Here is a 20,507-nt window from a genome sequence, read left to right as displayed (position 1 = left end):
TTTGCACTCCTGGGCATCTATCCCAGAGAAATAAAACCAAGTTCACACAAATATGGGTAAACAAATGCTCATAGCAACTTTATTCATAGGAACTGCAAGTTGGAAACAACCCAGACATCCTTTGAGAAGTGAATGGCTGGACAAACGGTGTCCCACCCACCCATGGAATCAATGCTGTGCAGGAGGCAGAGTAGTCACATTTGCAGCACACTAAGTCCTGAGGGAAGATCCCAAAAGTTTACCTACTTCCCAACTCCACTTAATACCTAAGATTCCCATTTGTTTGTTTGTTTGTTTGTTTGTGACAGGGTTTCTCTGTGTAGCCTTGGCTGTCCTGGTCTCACTTTGTAGACCAGGCTGGCCTCGAACTCACAACGATCCGCCTGCCTCTGCCTCCCGAGAGCTGGGATTAAAGGCATGCGCCACCATGCCACCTTTAATCCAGCAATTGGGAGGCAGAGACAGGCAGAGCCCTGAGTTTGAAGCCAGCCTTGACTACAGAGAGAGTTTGAGGACAGCCAGGGCTACACAGAGAAACTCTGTCTCAAAAAAACAAAACAAACAAAAAGAATTTACTTTCATGTGTATGTGTGCTGTGTGCTCAAGATGAATGCGGGGAACCAAACTCCAGCCCTCTGTGAGAGCAGCAAGTGCTCTTAAGTGCGGAGCCATCTCTCCAGCCACTTCCCTCTTTATAATATTCTATGTACTTAGTGTGCTGTGTACACATATGCACGTGTGTGTGTGTGTGTGTGTGTGTGTGTGTGTGTTTACACATGGGTGTCATGCTACACATGTGAAGGCCAGGTGATTCACTTCTGTCATGTGGGTTCCTGGCATCAAACTCAGGTTGTCAGGCTCAGCAGCAAGTGCCTCTGCCTTGAGGAACCATCTCACCAGGCCCTACCATGTGATAGTGTTTAGGTGACAGAACTCCAAAGCAGGCTGATTGGTGGGACTTTAGGGAAGGGTGACGCCTGGGGAGCAGCTGGATCTTGGGGAGCAGCTGGATCTTGGCTGCATTAGATCAATGTCCTATAACATTCTGTACAATGTCCCCAACAGAAGAAGCTGGGTAAAGGCTACATTAGTAACTTCTGACACTCGTGTGGGGATTTGTAATTATCTCAAATTTAAAAGTTAATGCCTCCCAAGCGCTGGGATTACTGGCGTGTGCCACCAATCTGCCTAGTGCACATGAGGCCCTGGGTTCAATCTCCCCTCTCTCTCTCTCTCTCTCTCTCTCTCTCTCTCTCTCTCTGTGTGTGTGTGTGTGTGTGTGTGTGTGTGTGTGTATGTAAAATACAAAATGCAATCCTAACTTTGCATTAGTTTTAACAGGCATAAATCTCATCAAGATGTTAAAATTCTGAACTTCAAAAGACAGCATTAAGAAAATAGGCCAGAGGCAGGCGTGGTGGCACTTGGGAGGCAGAGGCAGGTGGATCACTGTGAGTTCAAGGCCAACCTAGTCTACAAAGTGAGTCCAGGACAGCCAAGATAACATAGAGAAACCCTGTCTTGAAAAACAAGAAGGAGAAGGAGGAGAAGGAGGAGGAGGAAGAGAAGGAGAAAAAGGAGGAGGAAGAAGGAAGAGGAGGAAAGGAGGAGAAAATGGGCCAGACACCGTGGCATAAGACTGTAATCTCAGTAATTTAGGAGGCAGAAAGATTTCAAGTTCAAAGGCAGTCTACCCAATATAGTGAGACCCTGTCTTTAAATTTTTTTAAAGATTTATTTATGTCTGTCTTCCTGTATATCTGCATTATAGAAGAGGACATCAGATCCTATTATAGATGGTTGTGAGCCACCATGTGGTTGCTGGGATTGAACTCAGGACCTCTGGAAGATCAGTCAGTGCTCTTAACAGCTGAGCCATCTCTCCAGCCCCTTTAAAAATTTAATAACCCAAGGTCTGGGAGCTGGAGAAGTGGCTCAGTGGTTAAGAGTTCACATTGCTGCTGCAGAGGACCTAAATTCAGTCCCTGGCACCGACACCCACAGGTTCACAGGAGCCCCCGTAACTCCAGCTCTGACACCATCCTCTGGCCTCCAAGGGCACCTGTGCTCATAAGGACATATACAAACTACTGTAAAACTTTTTTTTTAAAGAAACAATCAGCAGAGGGAGAGGCGATCGACAGAGTGCATTTATTTATTATTATGTATACAGTGCTCTGCCTGCATGTACACTCGCAGACCAGAAGAGGTCTGCACCAGATCACATTACAGATGGTTGTGAGCCACCATGTGGTTGATGGGAATTGAACTCAGAACCTCTGGGAGAGAAGCCAGTGCTCTTAACCTCTGAGCTATCTCTCCAGCCAAAACTTTTTTTTTTTTTTTTTAATCTTGCAAAGAACAAGGATTAGGGCTGTAGCTTGGATAGGACAGTTTGTCTAGCGTGCACAAAGCCCTGAGGGGTTGGGCCCAGGACTGCATAACCAAAGTGTGGTGGTGCATGCCTGTGATCTCTGCACTCTGGAGGCAGAAATGGGAAGATCAGTAGTTCAAGGGCAACTTCTGGGCTACATACTGAGTTCCAGGCCAGCCTGGACTACAGGAGATTGGGTCTCAAAATACATACATAAATACTGACTTACATGAAAAAGGAAAATGGAGCTGGGCATGGTAGCACACGCCTTTAATCCCAAGGCTATACAGAGAAACCCTGTCTTGGGAAAAAAAAAAAAAAAGGAAAATGGAAAATCAAAGACTGATGTAAACTGTATCCAGAGATATCTTATGTATATATACATGTATTTATGTATGTGTGTGTATCTTTTACAATTCAATAAATATAATACCGTTAAAACCACAATGAGAGATGACTTCAGAACTACTAACATGGCTAAGATTAAAGAAAGTGACAGAGCCAAGTATCTCCATATTAAGTGGGTATCAGAACTTATTTCCTTGTGGGGATGGAACGTGGCACAAGGCTTTTTGGAAAACTGCCTGGTACTCACATCTAGAAATTTACCCCAAACCAATGAAAGCCTGTGCACACAGGAGAGCTTGCACACACAAACTTTTTTTTTCCTAACTGCCCCATCTGGAAACAACCCAAATGTCCATCAGTGAGTGAAAGGATAAACAAAATAGCACAGCCATACTGTGGCATTAAAAAATTAAAATTAAAAAAAAAAAAAATCAGTGAACTATGGACACGCACAAAGACTCAGCACGCTGAGTCCAAGGAGATGCTCACAAAGCCTCCACCACCGTGGGATCCCTTTCACCCCAAACTCAGGAGCAGGCGAAACTAATCTAAACTGACAAGAAGCAGATCAGTGCTTGCCTTGGGGCTGGGGGAGGAGCAAAGGGAGGGACTGAGCCGAAAGGATAGCAGAGGGGTGGATTAGGGTGAAATCCCCTGTGTCTTGATTGTAGGGACGGGTCTAAATATTTCTCCAAATTGTCCCTGCTCAGACTGGAGACGTAGCTCAGTTGGTAGAGCACTTAGCTAGCCCAAGACGCCCTGGGTTCCATCTGCAGCCCCACTAAAGAATAAACAAACAAACTGCACCTTGTGGTGCCTTTAATTTAGGTAAATTGTAACTCAGTTTAAAACAAACAAACACGGTTGTTGGGGGTTTTTGCTGCTTTTTTGTTTGTTTGTTTGATTGGTTGGTTGGTTTTTGGAGACAGGGTTCCTCTGTGTAGCCCTGGCTGTCCTGGAGCTCACTCTGTAGACCAGGCTGTCTAGTGCTAGATTAAAGGCATGCGCTGCCACCACCCAGGGAAATTGTTGCTCTTTTAAACAGTGTCTCATGCAGTCCAGGCTGGCCTTGACTTTCTTTTTTTGTTGTTGTTGTTCTTGTTTTTGTTGCTGTTTTGTTGGGTGTTTGTTTGTTTGTTTTGTTTTGTTTTTTGTTTTCGAGACAGGGTTTCTCTTGGCTGTCTCAGACTTGTTTTGTAGACCAAGCTGGCCTTGAACTCACAGAGATCTGCCTGCCTCTGCCTCCCGAGTGCTGGGATTAAAGATGTGTGCTACCACACCCAGCCTGGCCCTAACTTTCTGATCTTCCTATCTCCTCCTCCTGCTACTCCTCCTCCTCCATCTCCTCCTCCTCCTGCTGCTCCTCCTCCTCCACAATACAATATTGGGGAAGGTGTGTACCATACCACAGTTATGCGGTCCTGCACGAGCTCTCTACTTTCTGAGCTACACCCCCAGTCCAGGAAGGGTGGTTTTAAAAACACGACAGATCCTGGTGTTTTGTCTTTGTTTCAATAGACACACACACACACACACACACACACACACACACACACACACACACACACACACACAATGGTTCTGTATTTGTTTGATCGAAACAGGGTCTCCTGCTGTCTAGGCTGGCCTGGAACTTCTGATTCTCCCAAGGGCTAGCCTGTATTACCGTGGCTGAGCAACGCCTAAGTGTTTAAATGGTAAATTCCTGTAGAACTCTTCCTCCTAGTTGAATAAGGGCAATTTGAAACCGGCTGTGGTCCAAGAAAACCCCACTTTGCCAACTACAGTGTTCTGGGAAGAGAGGCTTTAAGCATGAGAGGCTACAGGGGAGGTTGCAGGAGAAAGCCAGGCTGGAGGCGGGGAAAGGCTGCAAATAAGAGCGAAAAGCTGCTGGCGGCTGGCCGGCTGGCCGTGGCCAAGCTGATGGCATAAAGAAGGCTGCATGCAAGGGTGGACGTGAGTGTGTGAGGATGCCCACCTCACTGGGAGCCAAACACAGGCCTGCGTGGCAAGCGCAGCACTCCATAGGTGTTGAGGCCCGGCACATCGAAGCCCGGCGCCAGCCCATGGTGGTCTAGCGGGTAGAAACGCACCAGCTGCCCGTGCTGTGCCTCCAGAGACAGCCAATCGTCTGCGAGTGGCAGCGTGCACGGGAACTCACGAGCCACGTGCAACTGGAAGACAAGGCCGCGCACGTGGCGCAGGGTGAGCGATCGGAAGGCGGCGGGCACGAGTGCCTCCACGCGTGGGCCAAACTGGCGCAAGCACAGCTCACCGTGTGGCCCCTCGGCGTGCACTTCGTAGTAGGTGCGGTTAGCGAAGGTGAAGAAACCCGTGAACGGGCGCGCGCGGGGCGGGGGCGCGGGCGCAAGCTCAGCATCGCGAAGCGCGTGCTCCAGAGCGGGCAGCAGCACGTCCAGAGCGTCAGCCACCAGGTCCTGCGTGGGCGGGCGCGGCCCCGCCAGCAACAGCACAAACCCCAAGCGCAGCGGTGGCACGAGCGCCAGGCTGGCGGCATAGCCGTCCAGGTCGCCGTCCTTGCGCGCCACGCGGTATCCGCGATTTTCGTGGAACTCCCAGGGTGTTCCGGTTTCACCAGCGAAGTAGCCGTGAGCGCAGGCACGCAGTGGCGCTAGCAATGTGGTCAGGCTGTCGGGCCGTAGCAGCCGTCGAGGTCCTGCGCCCAGAAGCGCAGCTACCAGCCTGGCCAAGTCTGCAGCCGTGGAGTACATCTGGCCAGATGGCCTGTACCAGCCCAGATCGTAGAGCGGAGCGGGCCTGCCGCTGCCATAGAAGCCAGCCGCCAGGCGAGCGCGAACTGCTCCTGTCAGTGCAAAGCCAGTGTCACTCATCCCCAGAGGTTCCAGCACCTGCTCTGACACCCAGCGCTCGTAGTCCCCCTGCGCCCTATGCGCAGCCAGCACATGGGCCAGGAGAGAGAAGGCCAGCGTGCTGTAGTGGCATCTGGAGGGAGAGAAGGAGTGAAGATGGGGTGTTCTATGTGATCCCCAGAACAGCGCAGTGTGAGCTGGGTGGAGAGAGGGGCCATCGGGGATGAGGTCCTGGATATAATCCTAAGGACAGTGTGGTGGTACCAGGAGGATGAGGAAGGAAGCAAGGCCTATAGTCTAGTATTTGGAGAAACAGAGGGAAACCTGGCCCAGGGTGGCAGAGAAGTGCCAGCTGCCTCTGTCCATGTGTCGTACCCCGCCATACCTCCACCTCCACCCCTCCACCGCACCCCAAACTCTCAAAGCTAGACTTCTCATTCCGTGGTCAGACCTTTATCTGTGCACCATTCATATCCATCATGGTAAAAATCTCTATTTGTGTCGTTTATTTCTTCACTGTGTCTCCCCTCAACAGTGCAAATTGTAGAAAGGGGCCATGATCAGACTGGTTCGCTGGTGAAGCCAGTGCTTAGCAGATTCTGGTGGATTGGTTACCTTGATTGCTCTTTGGTTTGCTTTTTTTTTTTTTTTTTTTTAATTTTCGAGACAGGGTTTCTCTGTGTAGCCCTGGCTGTCCTGGACTCTACCCATGATCCTTAGGCCCCTCCTGACTCTGACTGTCTAGTTGGATGTGTGTAGGACTCGGCACATTTCTCACCTGGTTCCTGGGTCAGCCACCAAGACATCATCCTTGAGCAGGCTCAGAGCCTCCTGGGTGCTGCCCCTCCACAGCAGCGAAGTGCCCCGCAGCCTTCTGGGAAGTCCTGGGGAAGGGCAGTGGTCAGACCTGCAGGACCTGTGTTTTGCTGGGAAAGTCCCTTCCCTAGATCAAGGCTGAATAGCTTTTCCTCACATGCCTCCCCATGCCCCAGCTGCCACCATCTCCCCTTCCTGGAAGCAAACTGTTCTCATCTCTTTCTTCTCTGGGATCTCCCTGCTAGGTGCTGGGACTGCAGGCAGTCCAGTCCTTCCAAAGGCATTTAGTACATCCCGAAATAGTTAATATTTAGGGCTGGCAAGATGGCTTATCTGGTAAAGGTGTCGGGCAACCGTCCTTGAGTTCAATCCTCAAAACCCCTGTGGTGGGCTGGAGAGATGGCTCAGAGGTTAAGAGCACAGGTTGCTCTTCCAAAGGTCCCAAGTTCAATTCCCAGCAACCACATGGTGGCTCACAACCACCTATAATGAGATCTGGTGCCTTCTTGTGGTGGCCAGGCACACATGTAGGCAGAATATTGTCTAAATAAATAAATCTAAAAAAAAAAAAAATATATCAAACCCCTGTAGTAGAAAGAGAAGAAACTCCCACAAGTAATCCTCTGACCTATTCAACGTAAGATGTGCCCTGTCGCATACAAATGAGTTTTAAAATATTAAAAAATGCATAGCATATTATATAATCATGTGCATTATACCTGCCTTATACATAAACATGTTTTGTTGTTTTTTTTTTGGTTTTTTTGAGACAGGGTTTCTCTGTGTAGCCTTGGCTGTCCTGGACTCACTTTTGTAGACCAGGCTGGCCTCAAACTCAGAGATCCGCCTGCCTCTGCCTCCCAAGTGCTGGGATTAAAGGCGTGCGCCACCACGCTCGGCCCATAAACATGTTTTTTAAAGTTAGTATGTTTACATCATTTTAATGTAATTTTTATGTTTATTTCTTTGGGTTTTTAAAAAGATATATTTATTGTGTATACAGTATTCTGCCTGCATGCACACCTGCACACCAGAAGAGGGCACCAGATCTCGTTGTAGATGGTTGTGAGCCACCACGTGGTTGCTGGGAATTGAACTCAGGACCTTTGGAAGAACAGACTAGTGCTCTTAACCTCTGAGCCATCTCTCCAGCCCTTTATGTTTATTTCTATAGTAGTATATCATATATGTACTTTTCTCCTACTTGGCATGTTTTATTTCAGTAACCAACACTACCATTTAGAGCTATACAGGCTTTGATTACACAGTCATTCCCCTAGTGAGGAACATGCCGGTTATTCCTTCTTGTTTTGGTTTTGGTGTTTTGAGAGCATCTCCTGGAAGCCCTGGCTGGCTTTGAACTCACTATGTAGCCCAGGATGACCTTGAACTCCTGATCCTCTTGCCTCCATCTTGGGAGTGCTAGCCATAGGTGTGTTCCCCCTCCCCGGCCCCTCACAAGCTGCTCTCTTGTTGCTGTAAACACTATGCAGTGAATAATTATTAACACGCTTTATGCTACGCAGGGTGAGATCATCTTCAGTAGGATTTTCTAGAAGTCAAATTTCTCAGAGGGAAAATACACACTCTCTCTCTCTCTCTCTCTCTCTCTCTCTCTCTCTCTCTCTCTCTCTCTCTCTCTCTCTCTCTCTCTCTCTCTCTCTCTCTCGCTGGAGCTCAACTCAGAGCAAGTGCGCTGTACTGCTGATCTCCAGCCACAGCCTGGTGCGGTGGCAGCACTCAAGAGGTGGAGGCAGGAGGATCAGGAGTTCAAGGTCATCTTCAGCTACATAGAGGGTGTGAGGAAGGCCTGTGCTACCTGAGACCCTATCCCAAAAAAGACAAGAAAACAATTGTGATAAAAATATTTGGATTTGCCTTCACGTGGGTTTTATCCATTTGTTTATTTGTTTGTTTGTTTATTAGGGGGTGTCTCAGGGTTTCTATTGCTATGATGAAACACCCAAGCAACTTGGGGAGAAAGGGGTTAATTTGGCTAGCACATCACAGTTCATAGAGGGAAGCCAAGGCAGGAACTAAAACAGGGCAGGAACCCAGAGACAGGAGCTGATACTGAGACCATGGAGGAGTGCTGCTTACTGGCTTGCTCCCCATGGCTTACTCTGCCTGCTTTCTTAAAGAACCCAGGACCACCAGCCCAAGATAGCACCACCCGCCATGAGGTGGGGCCCTCCCCCATCAATCACTAATTAAGAAAATACCCTATAGGCTGTCCATAACCCAATTTTAAATCTATTTATTTTATATGTAATGAGTGCTCTATATGCATGTACACCTGCACACCAGAAGAGGGCACCAGATCTCATTATAGATGGTTGTGAGCCACCATGTGGTTGCTGGGAATTGAACTCAGGACCTCTGGTAGAACAGCCAGTGCTCTTAACCTCTGAGCCATCTCTCCAGCCCCACTACAACCCAATTTTATGAAGGCATTTTCCTAACTGAGATACCCTCCTCTCAGATGACTTTAGCTTGTGTCAGGTTGATATAAAACTAGGCAGCACAGTGTAGATGAGGACGCTGTCTCCATGCTTTCCTCAATCAGTGTACCCTACTATTTTGGTCTTTGTGAGTCTGCCAGGGAAAGTGTGTCTTGGTGTAGTTTCAGTTTGCACACACATTGCAATGAACAAGGGTTGACATCTTTTGTTTTGTTGGGGTTTTTTTTGTTTTGTTTTGTTTTGTTTTTGTTTTTTTGAGACAAGGTTTTTCTGTGTAGCCTTGGCAGTCCTGAACTCACTCTGTAGATCAGGCTGGCCTTGAACTTGCAGTGATCCACTTGCCTCTGCCTCCCGAGTGCTGAGATTATAGGCGTGCGCCACCACGCCCGGCCCCGGTTGGCATCTTTTAGTATTTCTTCAGAGCCTTCTCTGTGCCTTGTCCCTATTCTTCACCTATGTGCTCTGTGGGTTGCGGCTTTCCACGTGACCATTATGTGTGTGTGTGTTTGGGGAGTCTCGGCCATCACTGTAGAGCTCCCTACCGGCTTTAACACGCTGCCTTGCCATTGGCATTCTTACACAGATCTTGACTCCTTTTGTCTGTGAACTTGTTTCCCTGCCTGGCCCGCACACCCGGGTTCAGGCCACGGGCATCCATCGGCTGCTACGATGCTTGCTTAGCACACACGTGAAGCCCTGAGTTACCTCCCCAACAGCAAACCTACTGGATGTAGCAACACAGTACCCTGTAAATCTTAGCACTCAAGAGTTAGTGAAAGAAGGATCAAAAGTTCAGGGTCATCCTGAGCTACAGAGTGAGTCTGAAGCCAGCCTGGGCTACAAGAGACCCGCTCTCATAATAAAATAAGTGTAAGTCCCAGCGCTGGAGAGGTAGCAGGTAAAGCTCTTCTCCAAAATGCTCAAGTCTGGTTCCCATCATTCCCCTGTACTGATCCTCCAGTTGATGCATACCTCTGTGGACACCCACACGTGTGTGGCACACACGCACACGCATACACACACACACACACACACACACACACACACACACACACATACACGCTTACTTTTAAAATAAGTTAAATGCTGGGCATAGTGGCGCACGCCTTTAATCCCAGCACTCGGGAGGCAGAGGCAGGCGGATCGCTGTGAGTTCGAGGCCAGGCTGATCTACAAAGTGAGTCCAGGATAGTCAAGGCTACACAGAGAAACCCTGTCTCAGAAAAAAACAAAACAAAACAAAAAACAATGAACAAACAAGAAACCTGGTGGCGCACGCCTTTAATCCCAGCACTTGGGAGGCAGAGGCAGGTGGATTGCTGTGAGTTCAAGGGGGAAAAAAAAAATATATATATATATATATATATAAAGTTTTTTAAAAATCTCAGGCTTACCTCAGTTCTTTCTACCCTGGCCACCACCCATGGGCTGTGGGTTGGAAGTATGGCCATGCAGGAACCAGAGCAGAATCCTAATGCATGGGAATCTGTATCCCATGCCTGCTTCCAAGGCCCTGGGATGGGGATTGGCTCAGCTGGGCAATCCCCAGGCTCACCTGACAACTGACTGGCCATCCTCCGGAGAGTGACAGGAGAAGGCCTCGGGAGGGAGCCCATTGCTTCAAACTCCCCGACTGGGCCCTGTGGTTCAGGGCCGTGGGCTGTGCCCAGCGGGTTGTTGATGGAGAAGGTGCTGGCATAGCGCTCCAGTGGGTCATCCAGGGAGGCCACGGTGCCCTCCTCCCACAGGCGGTACAGCATAAGCACGGGGAAGATCTTGGAGATGCTGGCAATCCTGTGTTGGGGTATGGGGAATGCCCCATGTTAGCCTCACAGCACCAGTCTCCAGCTTCTCACATCTACACTCTACCCTAGTCTGTGAAGGGACTGTGGCCAGCTCGATCATGGTGAGCATGGCTCTGGCAGCCCTTGCCCGTCTCTCCATCCCTTCTGCTTTGCTAAGAACCGTTAGACTGCACTCCTTAAGCTGGCCACCAACGTCTATTTCCTTATTTGGACTTCCTCCTCCTGAGGTTGACCACCACGGTCCAACTATCAAAGTTTTGAAGTCCCACAATCAAAAGCCCCCATTTGGCTCACCTAATTAACTTGCCCAATTAAAATTAAACTCACCTTAACACAGAGTTTACCCCTTGTACCTTTATAAACCTATGTGCCACATCTGGCTCCTCTCTCTTCAGAGGCAGTCCCTTGCCCCACCACTCCCTTCCCCTCTCCCTATTACTCTATACCCTGTCTTTGTCCCTTATTCCTGCCCTCTGTCCCTCTGGGGCAACTAAATCTCTTTGGTACTGAGAACCTGGTCTTGGGGGGTCCTGAACCGATACTTTTCCTTGCAGTCTGCGTCTCAGGCCGAGTCCCCAGGCTCTGCAGAGCTGCTCAAGGATGCTTAGAATGTACCAGGAGCTGGGATAAGCAGCATCTGCCCCGTGCTAGGTCGTTTACCATGCCAGTACTAGGGCAGGCCTGGGTTTGGTCAGTTTAAACGCTCACCGGCTGTGTGGCCTTGGGTTGATTACTAGACCTTTCTGAGAGTTTGACTATTGGTTTCATGGGGTATAAAACAGAGGTAGAAGGGTGTGTGTGTGTGTGTGTGTGTGTGTGTGTGTGTGTGTGTGTGTGTGTGTGTAGAGCACTCAGCATGCCACGCAGGTGGTAAGTAAGCAGTAAGCAAAACGAATAGAACCCTGGGCCCTGGGCCTGGTGCCACACAGGTACAATGTGAAGGCTAAATCCTACTGGGCCCCAACCCCCGCCCCCCACAGCATCCTGGGATCAAGTGTGTCCATTGTTGCTGCTTTGAGGACTCTGCAGGCAGCACCTAAGAGGAGAGAGAGGCTCTGGGCATGCAGCCAGGCATCCCCAGCTGCTTCCAACTGGACCGATGCCACCGACTCACAGGGGTGAAGAGCGGGCTGGGAGCTGGTTATTGGTCCTGTGTGGCACATGGAGAGGCGAGGAGATGGCAACCTCTTTCATTTGGCCTGTGGTCCCTGCGTTGTAACATTGGGCACTCATACTTCCTGGTCTTCTCTGGACCTGTCTCCTCTCCTAGAGAATCATCAGGACTGCACCATCAGCCCTGGCAGCGGAGGCCCTGGCCACAGTCCTCTTGAATGTCCCTGACTCCTATATTTGCTTGGCTTGCCAGCCTGCTCATCCCCTCTGAGACCCTGGAGGTCACCCCCACTAACCGGTACATGGTGTACTCATTAGGGGTTCCAGAATTTGGATCTGAGCCGTTCCTCCTTCCGAAGTTCCCAGTCCAGAGCACGGTGTCATTGTGGATGACAAGAGCAGACATGGCAGCCAGGCCTGGGGCCAACACTGCCTTGCGCAGAATCCTGTCCACCTGTCCGGGAGAATAGGGGCTCAGATGGTGGGTGCAGTGACAGTCCCCGCCTTAGCACACCTACCTGTCCCTATAGCCATACCCCCTACAGTACTCCAGGAACCTCCAGACCCTGAGATCCCAGCACCACACCCTGTGAGGACCTAACTCTAAGCAGCTTCCCTACCACCTGTTTTAGACATAGGGTGTGTGTGTGTGTGTGTGTGTGTGATTTCTGTGCATGTATCTTATGTGTGAGTGTGTGTGAATGTGATTTGTATGTTTGTGAATGTGTGTGATTTGTGTGTGTGATTGTATGTGAGTGGAGTATGCACAAGTGGGTGTGAGTGATTTATATATGTGTGAATGTGCGTGTGATTTATGTGCATGTGATTTTTACGTGTATGAGTGTGATTTGTGTATGTGAATGTGTGTGATGTGTGTACTGTGACTTGCATGTGTCTGTGTGTGATTTGTGTGTGAGTCTGTGTATGTATATGTGTGAGTGTATTTGATGTATGTGGGTGTGAGTGTGGGTATGTTGTGTGTGTGTGTGTGTGTGTGTGTGTGTGTGTGTGTGTGTGTGTGTGTACGCACCACCACTGCCCAGCTTCTAGTCTTCACTCTCGTTTCTGAGTCAGATATAAGTGTTATCTTTTTTGGGGGGAGCGGGGGCCCAAACAGGATCTCCCTCTGTGTAGCTCTGGCTGTCCTGAAACTTGCTCTGTAGACCAAGCTGGCCTCCAACTCAGAGACCTGCCTGCCTCTGCCATCCGAGCTCTGGGATTAAAGGCGCATGCCACCAACACCGGAAAAATAATGTGTCACCTTAGCTGCTTCCTTCACGTACAGACTGACTAGGAGTCAGTCTCTCCCTAACCCCTCTGGCCTAAAACTCACTCTGTAGATCAGGCTGGCCTCAAACTCGCAGATCCTCTTGCCTCTGCCTCCCATGCACTAGGACTCTAGGCATAGAGCAGACACTCAAGAAATGCACATTGGGGGCTGGAGAGATGGCTCAGAGGTTAAGAACACTGTCTGCTCTTCCAGAGGTCCTGAGTTCAACTCCCAGCAACCACATGGTGGCTCACAACCATCTATAATGTGATCTGATGCCTTCTTCTGGCCTGCAGGTATACATGTAGGCAGAGCACTGTATCTGTGATAATAAATAAATAAATCTTAAAAAGAAAGAAAGAAAGAAACGCACATTAAACCTGGGTGTGGTGGCTCATGCCTTTAGTCCTAGCACTCAGGAGGCAGAGGCAGGTCAATCTCTGTGAGGCCAGCCTGATCTACAGAGTGAGTTCCAGGACAACCAGGGCTGCTATGCAGAGAAACCCTGTTAAAAAAACAAGCAAACAAACAAAGCATATTGAGTGAGTGAATGAATGAATGAATGAATGCCACAGCACAGAAAGCAATCCCTCCTCTGCGGAGCTTTCCCACACTTCCAGTGACTTCATGGTCCATCACTAACCTTCTCCAAGGCCTCCTTTAACACCGGCAGAGGGTGAGCCAGAGGCACGAGCTCAGGGTGTCGGGGACACATCCTCCCTGGGGCTGGGGTCACCTCCGGCTTCAAGGAACCTAGAGGGTGCATCAGGAGGTGGGTATAGAAGAGGTCAGATCAAGGGCAAAGGGACATCTTGGAGGACAGGAAGGCTGTAGCCAAGGCCAGAGCCATGCCTTTGGGATGTCTTCCCGCCAGCAGGAAGGAGCCTTCTCAGGAAATGTTCAATCACAGGCCAGCCGAGAGACCACGGGCCAAGGCGTACTGTTACCATTAGGATCAAGTCCCTTCAGGTCAGCTACTGGTCTCCACCCTCCCTTCCTCCTGACAGGCTCAGCCTCATCCACCCATCCATCCATCCGTCCGTCCATCTATACCTCAAGCTAGTATTGTATGTTTGGGGGATGTAAACTTGAAACCCCAGTGGGGCTTCAGGCCTGAAGCAGTTCTGTCTCCAGAACTGAATGAAGTGAGTCTGGTCTGTTATCACATGGTGGACAAGTCTAGGAAATTAGCCCTGAGAGCACAAGGCCCTAGGGAGACTCCAATCCCAAGTGACTTGCATACTTGAGTAGGTTAGACCATCAATATTAGTGTCGGTCAGCCCCCAGAACCATGAGAAATACTCAGGCAGTGAGTTTGTTGTATTTGTTTTTTCCTTTATGGTGCTGGCGATAGAACCCAGGGCCTTGCAAACTGTAGGCAAGTGCTCTACCACTAAGTTACACCCCCTAACCCTGGGGTGGTTTATTCCTCAGACTGGGGGCTTGGTAATTGGAATAGAAGTCTTGGATAGAGCCTCAGCTTTGTCAGCTTGGGACCTGGGCAAGGCTAGCATCTGTAGGCAGGCACACAGAGGCACGCAGGGAGTCTCAAACTGCGTTATGGAGTCAGCCCATCTGGGCAAGGCCCAAAAGTGCCCACGCTGAGGGCGTGAGTTTGGTAGGCTTGCCGCAGCATGAGTGTAGAGGTCAGAGGACAACCTGTAGCAATTGTTACTCCTCTTCCACGACGAGGGTCCCAGGGATCAGGTTCAGGTCACTAGACTTGGTGGCGAGTGTCTTTATCCGATGGGCCATCTGGCCTGCCCATGCTCTGGGAGGGTCACAGTGACTTGGACCCACTGGATCCGCTCACACAGCTCAGCCTGCATTTCAAATGTCTCTCTTGAGGTTTCCCCACTAAGAGTTCATTTTGTGGACTTACGGGACCACCTGTCCATCGTGGCTTGGTAGTTTGAGCAGTGTGGCCCTGAACAGCCTCCCCAGCTGGAGTAGTCTGTTTGCTTGAGCAACAAAGAAGTCCCTTGAAAAGGACTTTACCCCCGAAAGGACTGGGGTGGGAGGTGAAGAGTCTGGGGAGACGATAAGAGGAGCTGTGTCTGCAGAAGGCTCTCGGAACCCAGGAGCCCCGGGTACCTTGCTGAGCACAGGCAATTGGCAATATGAATGACAGGACTGGGAGGGGCTGCTCCCCAATGCAGTGGAGACTTGGTGTAGTGGATGCTATAGCCACAAAGGGGGGGAGGGTATCCATCTGTGACTTGCCCCTCTGGGGTCCTAGATAGAATAGGAGTCTTAGAAAGGAGTGAGAGTCAGGCCAGTCCATAGAGGAAAGGAAACACTGTTTAAGCTTTGGTTTGTTTGTTTGTTTTGAGACAGGGTTTCTCTGTGTAGCCCTGGGTGTCCTGGAACTCAATCCTGCCTCTGTCTCATGAGTGCTGGGATTAAAAGCATGCGTCACCATCGCCTGCCTGGCTTGATTTTTAAAACTAAAAAATTTAAGTGTGTGTGTGTGAGCATGTGCATGTGTGCGTGCGTGTGTGTGTGTGTGTGTGTGTGTGTGTGTGTGTGTGTGTGTGTGTGTAGGTCAGCAAACAAGGCTATGGAGTCCGTTCTCTCTTTAACCTTTGAGTGGCTTACCTGGCAGGTACCTTTACCCACCGAGCCATTTCACCCGGCTCTGTTAGGGCTTCTGACAGAATGAGGAGTTGACTGACCCCCAGGCTGGGTAACTTGTGTAACCCTGATGACAATAGGCTTCTTTCTCACTTTGTTTATAAGAGCTTGACCAAGCCCAGAGAGGTCTTGTGCGCTGGCCAGGGATGAACAGTGTGAACGGAGGTCTGTGCTCCTGAGTCTAAATCTCAACTGTCCTTCTATGCCCTTAGGTTCTTGGCCACTCCAGGCTCCCCCCACCCCCCCCCCCACCCCCAGGGGACACCAACCATGTCAGCAGAGTGGGAGTGAGTTAGTAGCTTTTTCACTCACCAGTCGGCAGCTTGGGGAGGTGGTACTGCCACAGGAAACAGCCAGTCATGGCCGCTGAGAACAGGAAGAGGAAGCCGCTGAGGGCCCGCAGAAGCCATTTCCTTTTACCTTTCAGAAGACAGGACTGCTGGTAGGCCTAAAGAAACAAAGACACAGGTTGTGGCCTCTAGGGTCAGCAGGGTGAGGAAGAGACTCTCACTGCAATGCTATCTGTGAAGCCGAGGGCCTAACCTCATCAGCTCTACACGCCTGGTCTGGCCCTGATGCCCTTCCTTCCCCTCCCCTCCCCTCCCATCACCTCACAAGTGTTTATCAAGATACCCTGAGCCCCACTAAAATGCCGCCTCCTCCAGGAAGCCTTCCCCAACTTTCCACACCTGTTTCCCTCCCAAGGTCATACCTGTAAGGGAAATAAAAGTTCCTCAGTGTAGAACAATGCCATACCTGCCCATCCCTCCCACATCACCTGGCCTTCCTAACAGGGGAGCCCTCCAGGACAGGAGCACCTGGCCACTTTCTCCCCTTCTGTAACCTTTGGTGTGCTGGTTACTCGGTTACCCATCTGAGGTGCGCACAGTGGGTCTTGCCACATCCCACTTCCAGGGCACCTGCCTCTCTTGCACTTTCAGGTTCCTTACCTTAAGCCTAAGATCACCCAGGGGGCACGCCTGAAGCTCCCAGCTGTGGGTACTGCTGGAGGATGCTTCTGGAAGGCTATTCATACCATACTGTCACCATGCCACCCTTCCAAAACAGGCAGAAAAGACTATAATGGGGGCTGGAGAGATGGCTCAGTGGTTAAGAGCACTGTCTGCTCTTTGAGAGGTCCTGAGTTCAATTCCTGACAACCATGTGGTGGCTTACAACCACAACCAGATACTGGGATCTGATGCCTTCTTCTGGCATGCAGGCATACATACAGATAGAGCGCTCATATATATAAAATAGATAAATAATACGTCTTTGTTATTTTTTTAAAGATTTATTTATTTTATTAATTGCACATGAGTGCTTTATCTGCAAAGGAAGGCACCAGATCTCATTATAGATGGTTGTGAGGTGCCATGTGGTTGCTGGGAATTGAACTCAGTACCTCTGGAAGAACAGGCGATGCTTTTAACCACTGAGCCATCTTTCCAGCCCAATAATAAGTCTTTAAAGAAAGAAAAGACTCTATAGTGAATGGAAATAAAACTAGGACACCCCCAGTCTTTTGTATGACCCCACATTCACCAGTTCACTAAATGACACTTGAGTGGGATCATTTCTTTAGTCTGTCACTGATGCTTTTTCTGGGGTGAATAGGCATTTGTTCTCGTCTCCCCAGGAAATTTCACATGACAGTAGTAAACCTGTTCTGCCCAGTTCTCAACCCTTGCATCTGGACTTTAGTCTGAGAGGTCCCTCCCTAGGCCCCATCTTTTTTTCTGAGCAGCCACTAGGCACCAGGCACTAAGCCAGGTTCCTGGGGGTGAGGCAGTGAGCCAGCTTCAGAGATTTCCACTCTCAAGGAGCTGGTACCCAGAAGGTGCCTGCTGCTTGTGACTCCTGTGGGTACAGAGCATCTAGGATGCTTAGCTTGCTGAGTCTGTCATCCTGATACATGGGAACAGCCAACATACATATAAGCAGGCCCTCTTCTAAGAGGTTTTTTTTTGTTTTTGTTTTTGTTTTTGTTTTTTGAGACAGGGTCTCTCTGTGTAACCTTGCCTGTCCTGGACTCACTTTTGTAGACCAGGCTGGCCTCGAACTCACAGCGATCCACCTGCCTCTGCCTCCCGAATGCTGGGATTAAAGGTGTGCGCCATAGGAATCCTTGCTCTTCAACACAAGCAGCTACTGTTATTTTTCCGCCTCTCAGGAAATGCTTTGGAGTTAAAACATTTAGCCCTGTCCTGCAATTTAAAAGCTGGATCTAGATTTAGCCCTGTCTTCCTGAGAGCCTAGACAGCACTGCACCCCGACCCCCAGGGTGGGCCAGGGTGGGAGTCTTCAGTATAAGGAAAGGATGGAATTCTGCATCTGGAAATCCCACTGGACTTCAAAATTATTTTTCACCTCTAGAACTTGGGGTCCAAACAGAAGCCATTCTTTATTCTTAAATTTTTCTTTTTTCTTTTTTAATATTTTTATTTAATTTTAATGTATGTGTGTTGGTGTGAGGGTGTCAGATCTTGGAGTTACAGACAGTTGTGAGCTGCCATGTGGGTGCTGGGAATTGAACCCAGGTCCTTTGGAAGAGCAGGCAGTGCTCTTAACCACTGAGCCATCTCTCCAGCCCTATTCTTAAATTTTTCTGTGTGTGTGTATGACTGCATGTGTGTACATGTGCATGTAGACATCAGAAGTCACTATCAGGTGCCTTCTTATATGGCTCTTTACCTTGTTTTTGAGGCAGGGTTTCTCACTCAGTAATTGGGGAAGGCAGGCTGCCTCCCCGACCCAGGGATTGAAGGCACAGGGTTAGGGTTGCCGCTGCATCCCAGACACGGGGATTAGGTGCACGCCATTGAATCCCAGCCTTTTTACACAGTACTGGGGATTGAACTCGGGTCCTTGTGCGTCAAGCACTTTACTGAGCCATCTCCCTAGCTACTTATAAGCTTTCAAGGGCCCAAGTCAACCAACTGCTCTTCAATTGTGGATGAAGAAAAAAAAAAAATATGGTACATTCATCCATGCAATGGGGTCTAACGTAGCAATGTAAAGAATAGAATATTGGGCCAGGCGGTGGTGGCAGCACTCAGGAGGCAGAGGCAGTAAAGATCTCTGTGAGTTCAAGGCCAGCCTGGTCTACAGAATGAGTTCTAGGACAGCCAGAGCTAAAACAGAGAAACCCTGTCTCGGAAACACCACAAAACAAACAAAAAAGAATAGAGTCTTGATATATACAACAATGTAGATAAACCTTAAGTGCACAGCGCTAAGTGAAATAAGCCAGACTCAAAGCCAGACAGACTATGACGTCATTTGTATAACACTCAGGGAAGGGCAGCAAGCAGAACCTGACTTCAGCTCTGCGCCTTCCAGCTTTGGACAAATGACTTCACCTCTTGGAGCCTGACAACTCACACACACACACACACACACACACACATACACACCACCCCTGGAGCCCCTGCAAAGCTGTGCATGAAGCATGAATCAGTGAACAAGCCATGTAACAGTAATAAGTGTTAGCGCAACCATCACCCTTGCTGTGCTTGCTCTACAGAGAAACAGACAAGGGCAGAGGCTCTGCACGGGGGTGGGGGAGTGGGGGGGGGAGTGTCAGGTGAACCAGCCAGGGTGGGAGGGAGGGCAGAGTCATCGAGCAGGTGCTTGGGGGAGGAACCTAGGTGCTGACAAGTTGATCTATGACTTCCGGTTTGAGCCTCACCCGAGTCTTCATCCTTCCCAAGGCATGGAAGATTCCAGCTCCCTGAGGATTCAGGCCTGCAGCTCAGGAGACCCTGTGGAAAGGAAACTGAGAGGAGCAAATGCAAAAGGAAGTGGGAGTGGTGGAGAGACAGGGCCTCCTCAGGAGATGGCTCAGAGGTTAAGATGACTGGGTGCTGTTCCAGAGGATCTGGGTTCAATTCCCTGCCTCTACACAGCCGCTCACAACCGTCTGTAACCCCAGCTCCAGGGGATCTGACACTCCCCAGGGATATGACGCATGCATGTGATGCAAACATACAGGTAGACAAAGCACTCATATACAATTAATAATAAAGATAAGTCCTGGGAAAAGAGGAAGACAGAGAATAGCCAGAAAACAAGGCAAAGATGAGGGCCGTGGGAAAGGGGACCCTCAGTTTCCAAGCTTGGAAGCCTCATCCAGGATGACTCACAGCACCTCCCATTTGCCCAGAACTGTCCTGGTTCTTGCACGGAAAGACCCACATTTCCCAGAAACCCTTTTTACCTCAGGCAAACCTGAAGAGGCGGGCATCACACCAACCCCAAATCTACCAACAGACCCAGGCATCTGATCCCAGCTCCCCTCCCCAGCCTGCCCCAAACTCTCATGTCTTACCTACTTCCAGAAGGATCCAATAGAACCCGCGATTCAGGTCCCCGTGTTCCAAGGGACAGGAAGGTCCTCCTGCACTCTCAGCATGGGCTTTGCCCAAACTCCCAGCAGTGACAGATGTGGCCCTCTTTTCTCCAGCGCTAATCCCTCCCTGTCCTCTGCCCAGAGGATTAGCTCCCAGAAGCCCCAGCAGTAGGGAAGCTGGCCAGATGTGTCAGAGTGCCAGACACTGCAGAAGCTCTAGAGCTGGGGTGAGAGTGGGCACACAAAGGAACCCAGGGTAGAAAAGAGGTGACAAAGGACAGCCCCCAGGACATGCATCAGGCACATGCCTCCAGGCTCAAACCAGTTCACCAGTCACCTGAGAACATAGTGTGAGGCCTTGGTGTTAAATGCTCAGGAACTCTCTCAGTTTCTTTATATACAAGGACAATGTCTGATTAAGAAGGGCAGTGCTCGTAAAGCCAAAAACCAGGAACCTGCCCTAGGAAGGGTTCTGCCAAGGCTGGCTCTCATGGCTCAGGCAT

General features: G+C 49.8%; 1 protein-coding gene across 1 annotated transcript; it reads right to left on the bottom strand.

The window, feature by feature from the left end:
• Positions 1-4,701: 4,701 nt before the first annotated feature.
• Positions 4,702-19,356, bottom strand: Lactbl1 (lactamase beta like 1). Its single transcript, XM_051172024.1, has 7 exons — positions 19,345-19,356; positions 15,966-16,101; positions 13,663-13,772; positions 12,046-12,203; positions 10,387-10,625; positions 6,332-6,437; positions 4,702-5,686 (listed from the first exon to the last, which is right to left on the bottom strand). Exons 1-7 carry the CDS (start codon positions 19,354-19,356, stop codon positions 4,702-4,704), a joined length of 1,746 nt encoding a protein of 581 aa, XP_051027981.1.
• Positions 19,357-20,507: the final 1,151 nt, after the last annotated feature.

Source organism: Acomys russatus, chromosome 29 (assembly GCF_903995435.1).
Source record: "Acomys russatus chromosome 29, mAcoRus1.1, whole genome shotgun sequence".
NCBI classification, from domain to species: domain Eukaryota; kingdom Metazoa; phylum Chordata; class Mammalia; order Rodentia; family Muridae; genus Acomys; species Acomys russatus.
Note: the sequence above shows the minus strand (reverse complement) of the source record. Positions and strands in the feature narration are given on the sequence as shown.